Source organism: Rhipicephalus microplus, chromosome X (genome assembly GCF_043290135.1).
Source record: "Rhipicephalus microplus isolate Deutch F79 chromosome X, USDA_Rmic, whole genome shotgun sequence".
In the NCBI taxonomy this organism is placed as follows: domain Eukaryota; kingdom Metazoa; phylum Arthropoda; class Arachnida; order Ixodida; family Ixodidae; genus Rhipicephalus; species Rhipicephalus microplus.
Window position 1 is genome coordinate 353,938,012 of NC_134710.1, and position 19,619 is coordinate 353,957,630.

A 19,619-nucleotide genomic window follows, 5' to 3' on the forward strand; every position below is an offset into this window, starting at 1 on the left:
TGCGCCAGAGTCTATTTCTCGCTTATTTTTCTTGCGTTTATTTATATATAGATAATTGTACATATACGGTGAGTGACGCTGACGTCGGCGGCAAAGTCCAGTGGAGAGTGTTCATATAACTGCTATTAAAATAAAAAAGCACCTTCGCGGCTCCGGCGAACGCTGCTGCATAATAGAATAAGTGAACCGGTCATCTGCAATAAGCGGATGGTGCATGCGATAACATAAGCCGGTGTTCGAAGACTGCCGTGGATTGCTTCTCAAGCGCGGAGGAAACGCTTGAGAAGCGCGGAAGAAAGCAGGCACGAAATGGCAAGGGATGAGGATAAGGAATGGGAGAGGCTGGGGGTGCGTTGCTTGAGCAGCACCTGCGAACTTTGGTTCTAAGGACATGGTTGGGAACTCAAGCAAGCGCTATTCTGCTAGACAGGAGTAAACAGCTCATACAAGGTCTTCTCTGTCATGTACTTCGCCTTAAGACAACAGAAAATGCGGGGATCATTTCACTCCTTACAGAGGCCTTAATTTTTTCGCAGAGTTGCAAGTGCTGGATCCAAAAGAGTAACGTGCTATTCTCACGTTTTATGACATCACAACTTGTTATAGCATTCGTCGCTTCACCCTTCCTTCGAATGTGTGTTTTCTTAAAATAACAATTTCCATGTGTGCTCTCTGTTAGCAGGTCTACTGTGCTAGCTTTTCATCAATATAAGCGTCACAGCAAATTTAGCCTATCTCGGAGGGGGGCTTTGCGTTCGCTTCCGCCTTGCCAGGCCGATTATTACCCCATTTTCTTAAAAAGAACGAACAAAAGACGTCCAGTTCTAAGCAGTTTAATAAACCTATTCACAACGGTTTTCAATTTTGAAACCACATGTGTATTTTATACTATTTCTTCCTGACAGAGCCATTATTGACACAACAACGCAATACTACACGCTTCCATTCTACCATGCCGTGTGCTTTTTCTCGGGATGCATTACCTTCAATTTTGTTCAACAATACGGCAAGACTAAAATCTCGAAGGTGAGTCAGCCACATTTTGTTGAGCTGTGCTTGCCGCACGCCCGATGGTGAACTTGTTTTCTTGTGAAGCAGGATTCGAGCAATTTGAAAAAGTCCCAATAGTGATATTCACCTCCCAGAATTATGGCGAATGTGCGTGACGTTGCTATATAATTAAGAGCACGGTGCTGTTGTGCTTGAGGACAGATGTGTTAGCATTGTAATCCCGGGGGCAATATATAGAACCCCCCCCCCCCCCCCCTCCCAGGTGGACGTACAAAAGGTTTGTTATGGTCTAACAAGATAGTCAATCTCAAAAATTGGCAGAATAACTGAATTTATTCACCACTACTCAGCCTGCTTACATAAATGCAATTTGTCTATTAGTTCCTAAACTCTGCTTTTCAGTGAGGGCCGATGTCTAATTTACATGCTTGATGTCGCTTCCCCACTTAAATAACGAAAAAACCTGAAGAATTCAAGCAATGTAGAAGTTCACAAGATGGCGTGTGCCTTGATATATTTTTAATGCCCACGGAACGACATGCTGTTAAACTACGCTGTTATTCATTGAGCCTATCTCGTGCAGATCTTTACAGTATGAAAAACGGTCCAGGGCTCATCAACGCTAACCTAGTAGACACTTGGTGCATTCCGACGATGTCCAATTTTGCATTTAAATGCAGTTTCTTGAAAGTAAGATCAGTTTTCCTGGCGTGTTGATAATGGTCGTAGCTTGCAGAACACAACCGCCGAAAAATAAAAAAACTGGTTGTTTTGTTACATCTGAAACACTGTTTTACTTCTTCGATGACTTTAAGCGTATCAATTGATCTCTCTATTAAGCTAGGCGTCGTATCTAGCGAACGACTTTTAGCTCTCCTGGCCGTTTCGGTAATGAAATTGATACCGAAATTCTTATGGCATAACATAACTATCGGACGAGCATAATTGACTACTTGTAACAAGAATATCATGACATGTATGTCATCAATGTCATGATTTACATTTCATGGTCTTGCTGCTCTTGCGGTGGTTATGTTTCATGACTTGCTGCAAAACTGGTATGGTATAACTTGACTACTTGGTAAACACAAGTATTGGACTCTAACGTGAAAATGATGACGTGCATGTCATGTGTGTCATGACTACATGCCACGTTCATAGTCCCTCACGGTCGTTTCTCTAGCTTTGCATATACCAAACTTGATATTACGTGACGTCAATGTATAACAAAGGTACGTGACTGGGGCAAACATGATAATATTGAGATATTATCAATGATAAGTGGCATGGAGTCATCTAACAACATGACTCCATGCCACGCTCAAGATTCGCTCGTGGTCGTTTCAATAGCTTCACACATATCAAATTTGGCAGTACGTGACGCGAACGGACAGCGAAAGTAAATGACACGTCCAAACATGTTGATTATGACATGCGTGTCATGTAATACATGACTACATAATGCGCTCACGGCCGTTTCAACTGCTTCACATATACCAAATTCAGCATACAGCGCGCTATGGTTGTGGCGTGTAGTCATGTTTTACATGAAATGCATTTTTATCATGTGTGGGCGTGTCATTCACCTTCGTCGTCCGTTCACGTCACGTAATACGGATCTTGGTATATGTGGAGCTAAGGAAATGGCCGCCAGCGCGCTATCAGCGCTGCATGTTGTGGTGTTCTTACAAGACACGCATGTCACGACTGTCGTGTTTGCACCAGTCATGTATCTTTGTCATCCATTCAAGCCTCGTACTAGCAAATTTAGTATAAGCGAAGCTAGCGAAACGGCTGCGAGCTCGCTATGAGCGTAGCATGTAGCCATGTTTTACATGGCACGCACTTCATGGTTATCCAGTTTTGGACGTGTAATTGGCCTTCGTCGTCTATAAACGTCACGTAATAACACATTTTGTCTATGTGAAGCTATTGTGAAATGACCGTGAGTGCACCATGAGCGTATCGCATGTAGACATGACTTATTTGACAGACATGTCTTGCTATCGACGTTAGGGTCTATCACCTATGTTCGCCATACATTATTGTTATACCATACTGGTTTTGCAATATGTCGTGCGAACGAAACCGTCGCGAAAGCAGCAAGATTATAAAATGTATATCATGACATTCAATACATACTTGTCATGATTTTCATGTTATGGGGTAGTCTTTTGTGGTCATCATACCGTGATATTATGCCTTACCAATTTTGATACTGATATCACTATGTAAGTGGCGAAGAGATCTAAAAGTTCTACACGTCTAGATAGAAAGATAGATAGATAGATAGATAGATAGATAGATAGATAGATAGATAGATAGATAGATAGATAGATAGATAGATAGATAGATAGATAGATAGATAGATAGATAGATAGATAGATAGATAGATAGATAGATAGATAGATAGATAGATAGATAGATAGATAGATAGATAGATTCTAAACGTGCTTGGAGGACGCAAGGAAATGCTTCCCATTTAAACGCGCGTAGGTGAAACAAGAGAGAGAGGGACGTCGGTATGACAACTGACTCTTCTGCAAACTGCGCACCCGCAGTGGTTGTAGGATCTCCCTGGATGGTTTACGCAGACACTCAAGGCTTAATTCCACACGTTTTCGGAAACGCCTAAGTGACACTGAGAAAAAAGAGTAACTTGATTCGAAGAGAAACGAATAATAAATAACAGTAGGTTTCAGATATGTATATAGTGCAGCGGTGTTAACATATGTTTCAGGTGCCCACTTAAGTGGGGTGCTTTAAGAAACGTAATGGTATTCGTAAATGAGTTTTGTGTTTTCGGTTGTTAACTGCTGTACTTTGTTCCCGCGGGGTTTACGCAGTCTATCCAGGCATTCTTATGGTGTATTGCCTTATGCTGTGGCCTTTGCTGCTTGTACATGAAGCTCGACTGGAACCTCAATGGAGGACAGGCAAGCGAAACTAAAAGGATGTTCGCTGCGTTTTTCGACCGCGTTCTGTGGTCTGTCTGTATCTCTTGGTTCTCGTTCGCCTGCACCACAGGTAGAGGAGGTAAGACGACATGCATGAAAATCTGTGGTAAGTTTTGAGAGTGTGGCTGTACTTAAAGATTATTGGTATGTAAACTACCACTAGTAGAACCTTAGTACTTTTCATGTTTTTTGAGGCCTCTTTGAGGCTTTTTTTTCTCAGACGCTATTTTAAATACAAAGCTCTCGTGATTGTTTCATTTTATTCGTCAGCTTATTTCTTGTCACCGAAATATGTATTACCAATTCATTTCAAGGGTCCATATTGTGGCAATTTTTCAAGCAATGGAAACAAGTAAAAAATTGTTTTTTGAAATACCGTCAAAATAAATTAGACTACTCTGCAAACGTATAGGTTTTATTATCAGTACTTTTGTAATGATGTTTGTTTTATTCTGATGAAAAAGTCATCTTTTTATGCTTTGCATTAGCTGAGATAATCGCACAAATGTACAAAAGTTAACTTTAAAGTTAACATAGGAGAACGTGTTCATTCTATGTTTATTTCAAGAAAAAGACGTACTGAACAATTTAATTATTCACAAGCTGCCTTACAGTTACCACAAAAACAGTCTTTTCAACTCTTTGTCCTGCTTTTTTTGTACCCTGGTTTGTTTTGCCATATCATGCATCTTCTTTGCACCAGTACTGTCGATGGCAATCAGTCCCACGCCACAAAATAACAATGCTGCGCCTTTATGATTTTCTAAACAGCTTTCAGATCGTTTACTTTACCGAGGCAGGATTTTTGTAAAGTTAGAGTGTCACCATTCTGAAAGATTTTCTTTCTGATGAACGTATTTTACATTGTTCTATACGATTGCCATAGTACGAATGCATTTTGTGCAGACACAGTTACTCGCAATCACTGTTTTTATAAGCTCCACATCGACCAACGCATAGACAGTTTCATTGCAGGTAACACTTTGTCGTTGCGGCCACGCGTAATGAGGACAACGCTTACTTGCTTGAGTATTTGCTGAAGTGTTCGCATCAGTGCTCCAGGTCGAGTTTTAGCTTGTTACTGAAACTTCTTTATTTCCAATTATACTGCGATCTCTACAGTTTCTTTGATTTGTCCACACATGAATATATTCGCCGTCAAAACTAAACTAAAAAAATGTAGAGATCATCATCTCCCTGTGCGTCTTTCACGCTTGAAGTGAGTGGACTTAGTAACTTCCATGCGTGTTAAAAAAAATAGAAAGATGCAACGTCTGTTTTAAGTACCTAGAATATTTTCTAGGCAAACTACGTGCTTTGATTTCTTCAGTTTCACGCAGAAAGCTCAGGCTGTGCACCATCAAAGAAAACAGGGCTCGCTTCTTGTCAGTTGGTATCGAATACATGGTCTTTTTGGCTCAATCGAATAGCCTAAAAATGTGTGCGACATCAGACAATGTTGACACAAACTCGTAGCGTTTCAAAGAAGGCAAGAACAAAATTTACATTTTTTTCTAAACATTTATACTACCCTGTGCCTTTAGGGTAAACTAGTTTTACTGCTACTTGCGAGCTTCAGATTATTGCACCTAATGATCCCTACTTACGGACATCAGTGCTAATCTTAACTTCCGAAAAATCATGAGACTTAGTCAATTAAAATGCTTTAGGCGTGGCTTAGGTTTAGGAACCCCTGTAATTTGACATTACCAATTGAACGTTCACAAACAACTTGAAAATACTTCCGCAAAATGCTGTAATTAACCTAAGAGCGTAAACAAAGCGGCACTGTATGTACTCACTACCGCAGTTGAACCACGCAATGACATAGACAGACGACCATCAAATGCAGAAAGGGTGGAGCTCAGATTTCTAATCACTCTCTTTTTTGTTCTTAAGCTAAAAAAATTTGCCCCATATCTGCATGGTACACTGCAAACGTCGTCGGAAGACGATAGTCTTGCGTCTGGAGAAAGTGAACAAAACGTTTATTTGGTATTCTGCACAAGAAAATTGGTTCCTCAAGCGTGCAACGAAGGCAAACTAGCGTATCAAGTCACGCCACACGTGAGACATGAGTGCCATCTGGCAGTTATCTTGGAAAACAAAGCTTGTGGCTCTGAGACGAGCGTGTGCGCCCATCTCAGGGGTGATAAGGTGTAGAGCGCAAGGTGACGGGTACGTGCCACCACCGTGTCATCTTAGCAAAGCATTGGAAACACTTGCCTCTTCGTGCAAGCGTTGCATAGTCAGCGCTGCGTGATAAACGCTACGGTCCTTAGAATTACTTATACATGCCCTTTCTAGTTAAAGACCCACATACAGAATATATACGTGTTGTTATGGTGCCTCAGACATGCGCAATAATTGCTTTTTAATTGACAATCGCACAAGTATTAACGCTGAATTTTGAGCAATATTGGTGGGTGCTGCGGATGGGGTCGGCCATTTGAGCATAATTTGAACGGTGCCATTCAGAGTACCCGGCACCGTTAAAGGTGGACAAACAGACAAATGTACAGACAGAACGACAGACAGACAGACAGACAGACAGACAGACAGACAGACAGACAGACCAAAATTTTTGCGTCGGAGGTCCCCAAGAAAGACTATCGTCTTTAAAAAGAACAAGCACTTGGTGTATCGACCACAATAATATCAACTGAAGATCGCATGCGTTCCAGCTATCAGCGGAGCCCGCTTCTTTCCTCTATGGGGCGTAGGCTGAAGTATGCCGCCACATTCTGTCTCCTGTGCTTTTGTAACACACTTCGGGTGAGGCCCCACCGATCTAACATCGACGTGCGGCAGACTCGCTGGCTTACACTTTACGCTTCAGCCTGCGACGCCTGAAAGGCCTCGAAGTGGTACATCCCAAATTTATTAGCAGGTCGATCGACCCGTGTTGGGTTTCACGTGTGGTGACGTATGAGTCTGACTGACGCACTCATAGAGCAGACACGGACATTCAATTTAACAAAAAAAAAGCATTGAATTAAAACAAGGGCAATAGACAGAAGATTACAAATAATAACTTAAGAGAAAACAACAAAAGTTCGCGCGACAGATAAGAACAGCTAAGAAACAAACTATTCTCTAAAAGAACATTACAACAGGTACAGACAAAACACAAATAAGTGGAGTGTTAACCAAATAAGAACATGATGAAACTGAAGGAGATACGGAGAAAATTTACAAGAAAACGATCGTGGTCACGCTTCCGAATTTCTAAGTGCGACGCAGTGCACACAACTACAAATAAGTAAAAGCTGGTTTTAATAAAATAGCAGTTTAAAAAAGTCACAATAAAAAGTTCCATACGAACCACGCCAGCTCTAGGTACACGTAGGGGAGTTGACGGGGTGTCGCTGAAGATCTCGCCAGCATAATAGAGGACCAGGGTACCCGGTACTGGTATTGCAGCCGTCTCAATACGTTGCCCGGGTCACTCCATGCTCGCCGCCTATACGAGACTCACGACACCTACGACAGCACTTCTTGCTGGCTGCACGTCAACTGCCAATTCTGATGCAATCCAAACTCTTCCGGGACGTCCCGTTCCTTCTAGAGGTCATTTCTTTTTACTCGACACATGTTCTCCTTGTGGTACAGGTGTAGGAAAGACGCGCGGCGGCGCCGCCGGAAGTCATCCCAACACAAAGGCACCCTTCTTTGAACGATGGGGCGTGTGGGTGAAACGAGGAGTGTAGACGTTTGTGACACAGCCCCCTCCTCAAGATTATTGCTGCGTAATATTCAAGGAAACCGAAATTGCGCACTCTTCGACAGTTTTTCGTAATTCAGTCGTCACCCAACGCGTTTTCTTTTTCGCGCACCATTTCGCTAACGTGGACGACATCGCAGAGAACAAACGACACGCTATATTTCAGACTCACTATACGATGAAAGTCATAACGCGCGCACCATGACATGGCCACACACGTGAAACAAGAAATAACACACACTGCTAAGATCGAGGGAGCTGTATTCGAAGCACTCCTTCGGGCGATCATGACACGGATCACAAGATAATCACTACACATAATTCTTCTAAAACAAAACATTTACCGGGCGATTCCAAATCAAAGTGATACAAAAAGGTTTCAGATAAAATTATTAAGATACGACGCATCAATGTATGCAAAAATTTTTAAATGTGGCAATATGGCTTGAATGAAACAAACCAAAGAAAACGATGTCATAGGCCTCTATGCACAACGCGATAATCTGCGTTTCATTGAACCTAAGTACACTCAGGCCTCCTCATCATCGACTCAGCTCAAGTAATCTGCCCCTACATTCTCTGAGCCCTTTATGCATTGTGCTCGGAAACTGTATTGTTGGAGCTTAAGACTCCAATGAAGGACTCGTCCATTGAAATATTTCGCCCCCTGAATGAACTTTAGAGGTTCATGATTCGTCTGAACAAGAAAACGTCTCCCTTACAAGAAAGCCTGGAACTTTTCCACTCTCCAGACAAGAGCAAGAAGTTCCTTGTCGACAGTTGAGTACGCTACCTCTCGGGGAAGCAACTTTCGACTAGCATAGGCCACGGGTGGAGACTCTGCTCGTGTTCTTGGAGGAGCAGCGCTCTGATTTCCCTGTCCGATGCGTTAGTCAGTATGACAAACTGTCGTTCGAAATCTGGAAGCTTCAGCATGGGTGTGGTCGTCAGGCATTTCTTGAGCGGAACGAACGGCTCTCCTGATCCGGACCCCATTTCAAAGCCCCTATCCGGTGAGGTAAGACAACGGGCTTGTCAATGTTGCATAATCGCTAATGAAATCTCGGTAGTATCCCGCTAGGCCAAAAAACGATCGCACCTGTCACTGCGTCGCCAGTCACCGGATGTCATCATCCCAACACAGAGGCGCCCTTCCTTGGACGACGGGGCACGCGGGTGAACCGAGGATGGCAGACGTTTGTGACAGCTTTCCTGCTTCCCTCCTTGATGTTTTCTCATTGGTATCGATTGCCATATACAGCCGTCCCCTGTTTTTCACACAGCTAATTTGATCACAGTAAACTTGAACGACTTCTCGGCCTTTATTAAGAAATTGAAATCTCATGTAACAGCCAGGCATTGCTCTGACTAGTGCCGCAAGGCAGAAGACACAGCCAAGTTGATCGGTTTCAAGCTGGTCTTCGCCATATGTTGTACGGCTAACTAACGCCAAGTGAAATGAAGTAGTGCCAAGGAATGCCAAGTTTCAGTCGAGTCCAGCGCAGTCAATTCTCGCCGTTTTGACTTTGCTACGTAGTGAAATATAGAAAACAAGTCGGATCCAGCAGTCCCACTTATCAGCACAACCTCAATGCTCGGTAAGCGCCTTTCTCATCGGAAGTGCAAACTTCCTTTGGTTATACCGTATGTGCGCTGGGCGCTCCACCACCACGCGCCTTTCACTATGTGGCAGCTATATACGAAATGAAGGAGCGCAAGCGCATGCAGTTGATCGTGACGTCTCGTCTGGGTTAACGAAGTTGTGGCGCGCATTGTACGGGCAGCAGTCGAGCTGGTTGCTTAGCCGTCTATGAATCAGCGAAGCTGACACAACCTTGCAAGCGATTTAGAGACATAGTAGCGTGGACTTTTCGACTACGTTGGACAGACTAAGGCTGGCTAAAACAGCTTCGTTCTTAAAAACACTGCTGACTGAGCAAAATGGGGAGCAAAAGTCTATTTCAGTGAAGAGTAAGCACTTTTTTGAATATTGTAGATGTCATATTAGTAGCACCTGTCAAAATATGGTTGATTGAATGACAAAAACGAAGGTAACGTTCTAGACAGTGGCAATTTTGGGCATCTCATCATAACTTAATCTGAATGGCAGCAAAGAAATCGGTGGTAAGATTGAAACCATAATGGGCAGAGATAAAAAAAGGAAAAATTGTGGAAACAGAGCAGCTAATTCGATGAGAGGCTAGCCTACATACTAGTGTGAAAGAAAGAATGCGTGATAATGATGATATGTGGGGTTTAACGTCCAAAAACCACCATATGATTATGAGAGACGTGGCGCCGCAGTGGAGGGCTCTGAAAATTTCGACCACCGGAGGTTCTTTAACGTGCACCCAAATCTGAGCACACGGGCCTGCAGCATTTTCGCGTGCATCGAAACTGCAGCCGCCGCAGCTAGGATTCGATCCCGCCACCTGCGACAAAAGAATGCGGAATTCTCATTCTGCTGTCGCTCTACTAGACAAGACAGCGACTGTTGAGTGCATCGATAGCTGGGACAATTATACTATTCTCTTTGTTGCAGCAGCGCCTACCCATAAGTAGTCAGCTTCAGAACAAGGTACTTAACAACATAATAAACATAGGAAAGAGAAAGAGAGAGATAAATGCGTCGACATCATATGAACAATGAAGATGAAACTCTGTCTGTATTGATGATTTCTGGAAAGGTTTGAGCCAAATGTAATTCTACGGCTTGTAGCAGGGAAGTTTCAGTTGCGTGCTAAAAACAACAGCAACCAACTTCTCAGCGAATGGTATTGTACTGTCTTGAGTACGCCTGAATGTAACACGGGTGAATGTGCCATTAGAGGGCTTTCAGCAGGGACTACTTTCAGCTACGCGAGTTTCAGCACATGCGCAGTTTGCAATTGGCGTGACTACTCTATCACGTATTGCGTCATTGGAAAGCACTCTCATAAAATGAAAAGGTGGTCACCGATGATGGGAAGCATCCGATAACAAATTAACTACGCCCCCAATGAACAACGTAGATTTTCGGGAAGCAGTGTCCACACTGGCATGTTTTTCAGCGCACGAATAATATTATAGAAAAAAAGGACACAGTGGACAGAAAGACAGCTGGTGTTGTTGTAGGAGTACACAAACACACACACTGTATATCTATATTTGTATATATATATATATATATATATATATATATATATATGAAGAGAGTGTGTATAAGCAGCTCCGCTCTTGTTTGAAAGGTATGGTCGGTTGCAGTTGCAGTCGTTTCTTCTTGCCCTGGCACAAGGGATTTCATAACAAGTGAGGTAGTCTAGGTAGGGAATGAGTTTGTGAAATGTCCTGGAAAGGTTTGATCCATGGAAGGTCACAAATGTTAATATACGGACGTGAGAACGTGCCGCGAGTGCTGGCCATATATTTTCGGCACTATTTATCGGTAAACTGCGCAATTATTTCGACTAATTCTATGTTTGCGCAAATAAGTGTTGGTGATCTTCAGGGATCTTTGTTTTTTCCTTCATATTTCTGTTTGTGTAGGGTAACACAACTACCGCCTGTATTTGTGGTTGTGAGTCAACGGAGTCTCCGTTTCATGGCATAGACAGCACCTGTTTCTCACTAACAAACTATTGTTTATTTTGTTTCTCAACTTTCAATGAACTGCTTTTACTCGCTCGTTTGTTGCCCACTGATGCATGAAAACAATGCGTACGTTGAGAAGCTGGTGCATTTCTTTGTTTTATTTTTTTTTCAATAATGCTCTAGCGTTAGACAGCTCATTTCACAGAAATATAGGTGTCGGCCTCATTGTTGGCGTGGGGGTCGTTGGTTGCAAGCAAAAAATCGTCATTGTCTGAGTGAACGAAAAATTGAGAAAAATGCAAAAAAATATTTAAAATATCCACGTCTGAGTGAGAATTGAACGCAAGCCGTTTGCGTTCCAAGCACGTGATCTACCACACATTTATCCGTCTAATTTGAAATACAATGAAAATCATTTACTCCGTTTTCTGTTAGAAACTGCAGTGGAAACAACGTTCACGCTTTACAATCACGCAGGTCCTTTACACAGGCTACATAATACTACAAGATATGTTGCAGTAATATTGCACGGTACAAGCCCATTGGGCGTCAGAAATTGTGATTATCCTTGGAAGTACGTGTTTCATTACAAAAGGTGCACACGTTACTGTGCGTACTCCCGTAGGACCACATATAGGGTTCATATTAACTCATGGTTTAAAGCAAATTACCCATTACACAGAATGCCGGTCTTATCCAAAACCTGCACTGGCACTAGACTCTTTCCTATTTATTGATTAGCTCGTAGTATACCGCAATTTAAACTTCTGTAGTAATATCATACAAGAAATATTAGAAACATTATACAATAAATATGGTAACAACATAGAACAAATATTACGCACTTACTGATTGGTGTACGCTTTAGGGACAGAATATCGCTGTTGCGTTGAACTCTAAAAGGCGAAGCTTAAGGTTCCCACAATTTTTGGGGGGTAAGCTATGGTACTTTCTTACATTTAGGTGACAAAAGGTGAAAATGACTCGAAAGTTTCCTCTCTCAGTAAACCACGTAGCGCGCCCGGGCGTGAGCCTATCATCGACACAGGAGGTGATGCATATTTTAACGCGATAGTGCTAGAGAGGTCGTGTCGCAGAAAACCCGCCGCCGGCGTTGGCCCCGCTGGGTGTGAGCGAAAAATTGTCTGTGCGTGTCTGACTCAAAAATCAAGTTACCAAGATAGCCGCGGGAGGTCGCTACTTGTGCACGCGTGCGCGCCCGATCACAATGAAAATGCCGCGAGCTCGAAGAAAAAAAAGTGCTCGAGGTCACGATGCGTGGTAGTTTTTTTGCCCTGCCACCCCTCCCTGAAAATCTTTCAGCGCTTTTGTGTGGACGAGAGAAGAGATAATGCAATTGCAGCATGCGACAAGCCTTTGTAACTCATTCGCAGTGGACACATTCTTAAAATTTTGCGGCGTTAAATTAATGAGAAAATAAGCTCTTCTAGTGGATTCTTTCCATGTGATCTTGAAAAAGTATTTCAGGGTCTCTTTAACGCGGTGTGTTGGACAGGTGTCACGACGAAAAGGAGCCCATCTGGCGACATAGCACGCATTGGTCCAATGTACTGTGCGCGTGTTTGTGTGCGTGTGTGTGTATCTAACAAAACATATTATTAAGTATGCACTAAGCTGTTGAAGGGTGCATTAGGGACCGATTTCGCCGTCGCGTTAAACTCTTAAAGGCAAAGCCTAAGCGTCCCCCAATTTTTTTTATCTTTGTGTGCTTATGTGCCTTTGTCGCGAAATTCTCCCTGGCGTTGACAAATGTAGGCAGCGAAATGAGAAGTTATAAAAACACTAGAAAAACAGAAACATGGTTTTTGTTTCGCTATTAGAAATGAATTGGCTTTGTTGCATATCATTCCATGGCTTGTGAGAAACGGTTCTTGACCACGTGAAATATTGTCCTGAGATATTTGTTCTACACACGAACCCAAAGACCTATTTTTGTGTTTTTACTATTCGGCTTTGATATCGCACACCGCATAAAATACAAACCGCCCTCTTACAGAACTTGTAACCTCACGACAGGTGTTTCGCCTCTTCGGTGTAATGTAGTGTTCTGTAAATGTTCGGGTTCTACAAAACCGGTGCAGAACCGAAATAAATGTCTGGTGCCATTTGCTGTGCTGTGCAAGTGAGGAAGTTCTCGTTCGTGCTAACACCACTACGTAAACTGCTGCGATAACCATGTTGCGCCAAGCTACGAGACTAATTGATCGACCTGGAACATCGTGTTAAATAAAAGTTATAAAAATCTCAGAAAATAAGAAATATGGCTACAGGCATAGACTATTTGCACTGTACTAAACAAGGCTTTACTTGGCTGCTTATGTTCATTCGCCCATCTGGCCTTATTCTATTGCATTTATCTGTATGGGACGATGAAAATAAACGCCGAGTACGACAATGATCTCCTGCAGCTTTGCACTTTCAGTTTCTCACAATTTTTGCGTATTTTCTAAACAAGGTACATATATAAAAATGTAAAGAAGTAGTTCATGTACGTTTATGTTGCACCGGTAGTAAGTTATACACAGTGTAGAAAGCTTGAATCTGCCCATAGTCTGCGTTTGTGCACTTACAATATTTTTGCGATGCAGGATTTGTCAACCAGTTTCTTTCGTGGAATGGATTCGTGCCACTAGCACGGCTCTCCTTCGGCGTATACCTCGTACACCTCCCTTTCTATCATCTAATGTACCGTATAGGCAGAGAACGCAGTTTCTATTCTCACTTCACGCTGGTGAGTAAAGGTTTTATATTGTTAACACATATCATTAAAGAAAAGAATTGTTAGAAAATCGATATTATTGTAAAACGCAAGGCATTTTTTCGCTTCGGCTCATAACTTACTACACTCTATTTGTAGAATATAAACTTTGCATATTATTGTGCACTTAAAATGAATTTGATCTTAGAGTATATCATGCGCACAACAGTTTTGAGCGGGGATATACGAGTGAAATGTCGATTGTAAAACACTGCATGCTTGGGTTTGGCAAACAGTTCTTGCCCAATCAACTGTGATTGTCAAACAAGTCTGTTAGTGTCTCTTTTGTTAGTTATATGCTACGTTTGGCAATAGAGTAGAATTTTTTATGTCCACTTTTCTTTCTTCGTCTGTCCATTTACCATTTCGAAAATAATCGCCAGTATTGAGACAGCGAGGCTTACTGTACCCGTGAGATAGATCTCGTGTTGAAATCATACAAATTTCGAAATCACTGCGTACCACTAGAAACCCTAGAAACCACACATTGAACGAGATAGCAGAGACTCTGACCAGCACTGTCTCAATTTAGCGCGTTTCATCTGTCTGCAGGGTTCAAACCTGGAAATACTCACAAAAATACGAAAGATGGTGTGCAATGTAAAAGGGGCAGAGTGACAATGGGGAATATACTGTAAGCTATCGCACTGCTTATTTCAAATCACAGTGTTTTGAACGCGTACAAAAGCACACGCAATGAAAAAAGAAAGCAAGCTAGAAGGCGCGATTAGTGCGGCGTCTTCGCTTGTCTTGTATATGTTAACTTCTGCAGATTACGAAATGCTTCACGCTAGGATTGGGCATTACAGGAGACACATATGATGCATGATTATGGTAGTAGTGATGATATCTATATATACGAACCCATTTGAAGGTTCGCAAAAAAACGAAAATGTCCTGAAGAAGAGCGGCCGTCAAAAAAGTTGTGCTTGGAGCGAGTTTTCACGTACACACATTTAATGAACCATCACTGATCGCGTAAAATGAGTGTGGTTCACCCGTCGATGCAGAACACGCAAAGTCAAATTTTAAGTGAGCCGTGAAACACCTTTTCAAGTAACCATGAAATGAACTCATTTGAACCGCCTATTGCCTCACGAATTCAGCCGCAAAAATATTAGGAATTGTTTTACTGCTAGCAGAGCTACAAATATTTGTCGCATGCAGCAAGTGAATTCTCTCTCCTCTCGGCCGGGGCAAAGAAAAAACGTCACGCGTGCCTGGTGACCTTAGCGCTTTTTTTTTCTTTCTTTAATATACGGATTTTTCAGTGTGATAGCGCGTGAGGCCGCGTGCTGCGCGATAACATTTGGCTCGCGTGTTGTCGGAAGCCTCTATTACCGATCGGCAGCGTTTTCTGAGCATGCTCAAAAAGTGTTAGAAGGCACCGTTACTTGCTCATATCAGATGGAGAGGACGGTCCTCTCCTTAGCACCTGCACTTTTTTCTGGTGAAAATATAACAAAACGTTACATATTGTTTAAACTATGAATACGAATTGTTTTGAAAGGTTTTCAAATCTTTAAAATATGTAGTTTATAATAAAAATTTACAATGGTTCCCAGTGCTCCCCTATTGCGATGCTTAACTATAGTGACTGGTCTCAAAAAGCAGAATAGGAAAGAAGGCGATCAATCTTAATAACTTATAGGTCGAAGGCAATGAAAGGACCGGAGCGGCATTCTTGAATTATCAAATATGTATAGGAAATGTTTTGGTTGCCCTTAGCACGATCGACTCATTATCTTGTCTCGAATGGTGTCACCGCCCGCAACGTTGCATCATCACGTACCATCAGCGATTTCAGTGTATAACGGAAAGTGGCTGCAGCACAACGCATATTTACAACAAATATAATTTCACAGAACAGCTCAGACAGTTGTGTTCTAGCTCTAAGCCTTTAATATGAATAAGACCTATGATATGACAACGCGAGGTGTGACAATGGTATAAAACACATTTAGAATTTTCCCCTTGCAAACAAGAACGCGGAGACGTTTGTCACTTGCTCATAATAAAGAGGAAACATCCTTTAGTCATCATTAAACCTAATGAGGTGTCTTGAATATACCTATAGAACCCAAACACTTGCTCAAGGACCAGTTTGGAATGTTGTGCAATATTTTGCATTCGTGTCACATATTTCTAAGGTGCACAGCTGAACACAATGTTTGGACATGCACCAAAGGGCATGGCCGCAGAACCAATGTTTGATCTATTTTTTTCTTCTGGCACAGGTGTCAAACTGCTTCGTCGTCCTAGTTTGGAGCCACATACTTAGCTTCATCTTATGTGTTACGTGCGAGCTTCCCACTATGCATCTGGAAAAGATGGTGTTCATGCGGTGGATTAAGAAACAAGGAGCCATGCAGGAACCGAAAGAGGAGCACCATTTTGTGGGAGAAAGAGCATGAAATATCCCTGTTGTAACTATTTATCAACACAAGTTGAAATATCGTAGAACTCAGTGACTTCATGACTAAATGCAACATTTCGTGACAACATGCTTGGATTTGTTGAAAGTCATGTTCCTTGTGGGTACTTGCCTAAAAAGAAAACGCATAAAGCTTGCGTAAAAAGAAAACGCATCACGCAGAAATACGCAAACTTGTCAGGAAACTTGTCTGTTCTCGGATCCTGCAAAAGTATTGCTCTTGTGTTTGTACAACTTTCTATGTTTTCTTTGTTTTTCTATTTAGAAAAATGTCCCCCCCCTCTTATGTAATGCCCCTAAGGGGCCCTTAAGGGTCAAATAAATGATGATGATGATGAAAGCTAGACGCGCTTATAAAATATTTTCTGCTAATTCTAGTTTGGTAAACCACAATCACTTGGATGAAATAACTATTTTAATAAAGGTAACAATGAAATCTGCGAAAGATTTTTTTTGTTAAATTAGGCAAAGACATAAAAGAAAACCCAAAGGCATTATTGAAGTATGTAAAGCAGGACCAAAAAGAAGATATATCTATACCAGCCTTAACTGTCGACGGCAAAGCCATGACGTCAGACTACCAGAGGGCAGAATGTTTTAATCAATATTTTCAATCAGTTTTTCGCATGAAACTGCCGAGCAGGTATCGCTTCTAAACAATGCCGCCCAGAGCAATATTAAGCCAGACATTCAAATTGATGTTGGTGGCGTCGATTCATTATTACGCCGCTTAGATGCAACAAAAGCCATTGGACCTGATGGACTGTCCCGAGTAGTTCCCAAAGAGTGTCATGACGTTATTGCTCCATATTTAGGTATCATCTATGAACTCTCCCTCGAAACTGGTCTTATTCCCCAAGATTGGAAGGCAGTAAACGTTACACCCGTTTTCAAATCTGGGGATAAAAAACTCAGAGAAAATTACAGACCGATCTCATTAACGTTGGTATGTTTCAAAATATTTGAACACATTTTACATACCAGTATACTTAAATTTATTTAAATTCCTTGATTCAGACGCTTTCTCTACTCCCTCCCAGCACGGTTTTCGAAAAGGTTATTCCTGTAAGACACAACTAATAGAATTTCAGCATTTCCTATCCAAAGCGATTGATAACAATAGTCGTGTAGACGCGGTTTTTATAGATTTCCAAAAAGCATTTGACACAGTGTCCCATAAACTCTTGGATGTAAGGCTTGCTGCATTGGGCATAAATAAAAAGGTTCAAAAGCGGATACGTAATAATTTGAATGGTAGAACCCAGTCCGTTGTCTTAAATAATGTCAAATCTTCGTCCATAGCAGTAAATTCGGGCGTTCCCAAAGGGAGCGTTTTAGGACCCTTACTGTTCCTAATCTACATAAACAACATAGTTGAAAAAATTACATCACCCATAAAATTATTTGCTGACGACTGCGTCATATACAGAGAAATCACGACTGAATCTGATACTTGCGTTTTGCAAACTGACCTAGATCACATAGCGGACTGGTGTAAAGAATGGAAAAGGAATTTAAAAATTAAAAAGTGTTGCAGTGTAAGCTTCTCAAGGAAAATATTCAAATCATTTCATCAATATAACATCTATGGCGTACTTATTAACACACACTGCGATTATAAGTATCTCGGTGTTCATTTTAATGAATTGTTTACATGGAACAAACACATTGACACGGCCATAGCAAAAGGTAGAAGGATGTTATACTTTATTCGAAGGAATTTCAAACAGGCGACGCGCGAAATCAAGGAAACTTTATATTTTTTGCAGGTCAAGTCCATACTTGATTATGCATGCGTAGTATGGGACCCCCACCAAGACTATCTTATAAATAAAATAGAAAAACTTTAGAATCAAGCGGCAAGGTTGTTTTAAATAATTATAGCCCCTACGCCAGCGTTTCACAAATGAAGGCTACTTTGGGATGGGATCTGCTACGTGTACGTAGACAGAAACTACAGCTTAAACTGTTGCACCAGATATATTACTCTAACACAGGAATGAATCACCATAGCTACCTTGTTCAACCCCCCTACACATCCACTCGATGTGACAATAGCAAAAAGATATCTACCTTCAAATGCAGATCCAATACTTTTTTCCACTCCTTCTTTCTAAAAACAATAAGAGAGTAGAACAGCTTAAGTGATGATCTTGTTAATATAACAAATATTGATTTATTTTTTTATGCTGTGAAATTCTTCTTGCATTATGTATGTTCTGTGTGTATGAAAATGTATTTTGTGATGCATTATTATGTTTTGATAAATGTGGCGGTGGTTCTTTTTTATTTTCAATTTTTATGTGCATTATGTATTTTGCTACGAATTCCTTTGTACTGACTGTTTTTTATTCCCCCCCTACGTAATGCCTATATGGCGATGTAGGTACTCTGTAAATAAATAAATAACTTTTTTTAAGAAAAACGCTGCCCTCGAATAAAAGTATCTTCAATATTTACGACTTTTTTTTATACAGCTTTAGTGTAGCACGGAACGACACACGGACACTAGTAAGCACTACAAGTCACAACATGCCTAAACTCAAAATCAGACCGCTTATATACTAGGATCACCAGGCAGACATCTGAATACGTGGTGTCGCTCAGAAGATGCTGCGACTTCGCTAAACTTGAATGGTTTTTGGACCATTTTCTGAGTAAACCACGTGTTTGACTGTCTGCCTGACAATTTCAGCATATAGGCGACCCAAGTTTTGAACATAAACATCTTTCTAGCAGCACTTCATCGTATCTTTTTGTGCCTTCTAGTGTGCCTGTCGTTTCGTTATAAGCTGAAGCTATTCAAGTGACACACCAAGCCCATTAGAACACTCATTGTTGTTACCTATTCAGTGAACATGAACACCCGCTGTCATCTAGTTCGAAACCAGTGCGCTAATATAGAGAGTAGCAATGCACCACAAATTAATTCATAGCAGTTTAAGTTTTTTCAGCTTACATAAATGTGCACACACTTAAAAATCCACAAGGTCACACTGATAAAACCCTCCATTAGCCAGTGCTGATCCATAAAAAGCATTACCTCATGACAATGTGTGCACATACCAAACAGCCGCGCGAGGTACAATTAAAACATTTCAATATATCCATGGCGAACACTGCCACAAAGCCATTTGTGTTGCT

The 19,619-nt window shown here is 41.5% G+C and overlaps 1 protein-coding gene and 1 long non-coding RNA gene across 2 annotated transcripts in view; one reads left to right on the plus strand and one right to left on the minus strand.

Moving 5' to 3' along the window:
• The window catches only part of LOC142776345 (uncharacterized), a 266,778-nt gene extending 259,256 nt beyond the window's left edge, over positions 1 to 7,522 (minus strand). The window contains exon 1 of the long non-coding RNA XR_012887466.1: positions 7,294 to 7,522. This is a non-coding gene — a long non-coding RNA (uncharacterized LOC142776345). The remainder of the gene's footprint in view (positions 1 to 7,293) is intronic.
• LOC119161997 (nose resistant to fluoxetine protein 6) overlaps positions 1 to 18,930 on the plus strand; it is a 118,932-nt gene extending 100,002 nt beyond the window's left edge. The window contains exons 9-12 of the mRNA XM_037414484.2: positions 906 to 1,026; positions 3,858 to 4,047; positions 13,872 to 14,014; positions 16,279 to 18,930. Coding sequence (XP_037270381.2) covers positions 906 to 1,026; positions 3,858 to 4,047; positions 13,872 to 14,014; positions 16,279 to 16,455 — 631 coding nt within the window. The 3' untranslated portion in view covers positions 16,456 to 18,930. The remainder of the gene's footprint in view (positions 1 to 905; positions 1,027 to 3,857; positions 4,048 to 13,871; positions 14,015 to 16,278) is intronic.
• The last annotated feature ends 689 nt before the right edge of the window (positions 18,931 to 19,619 follow it).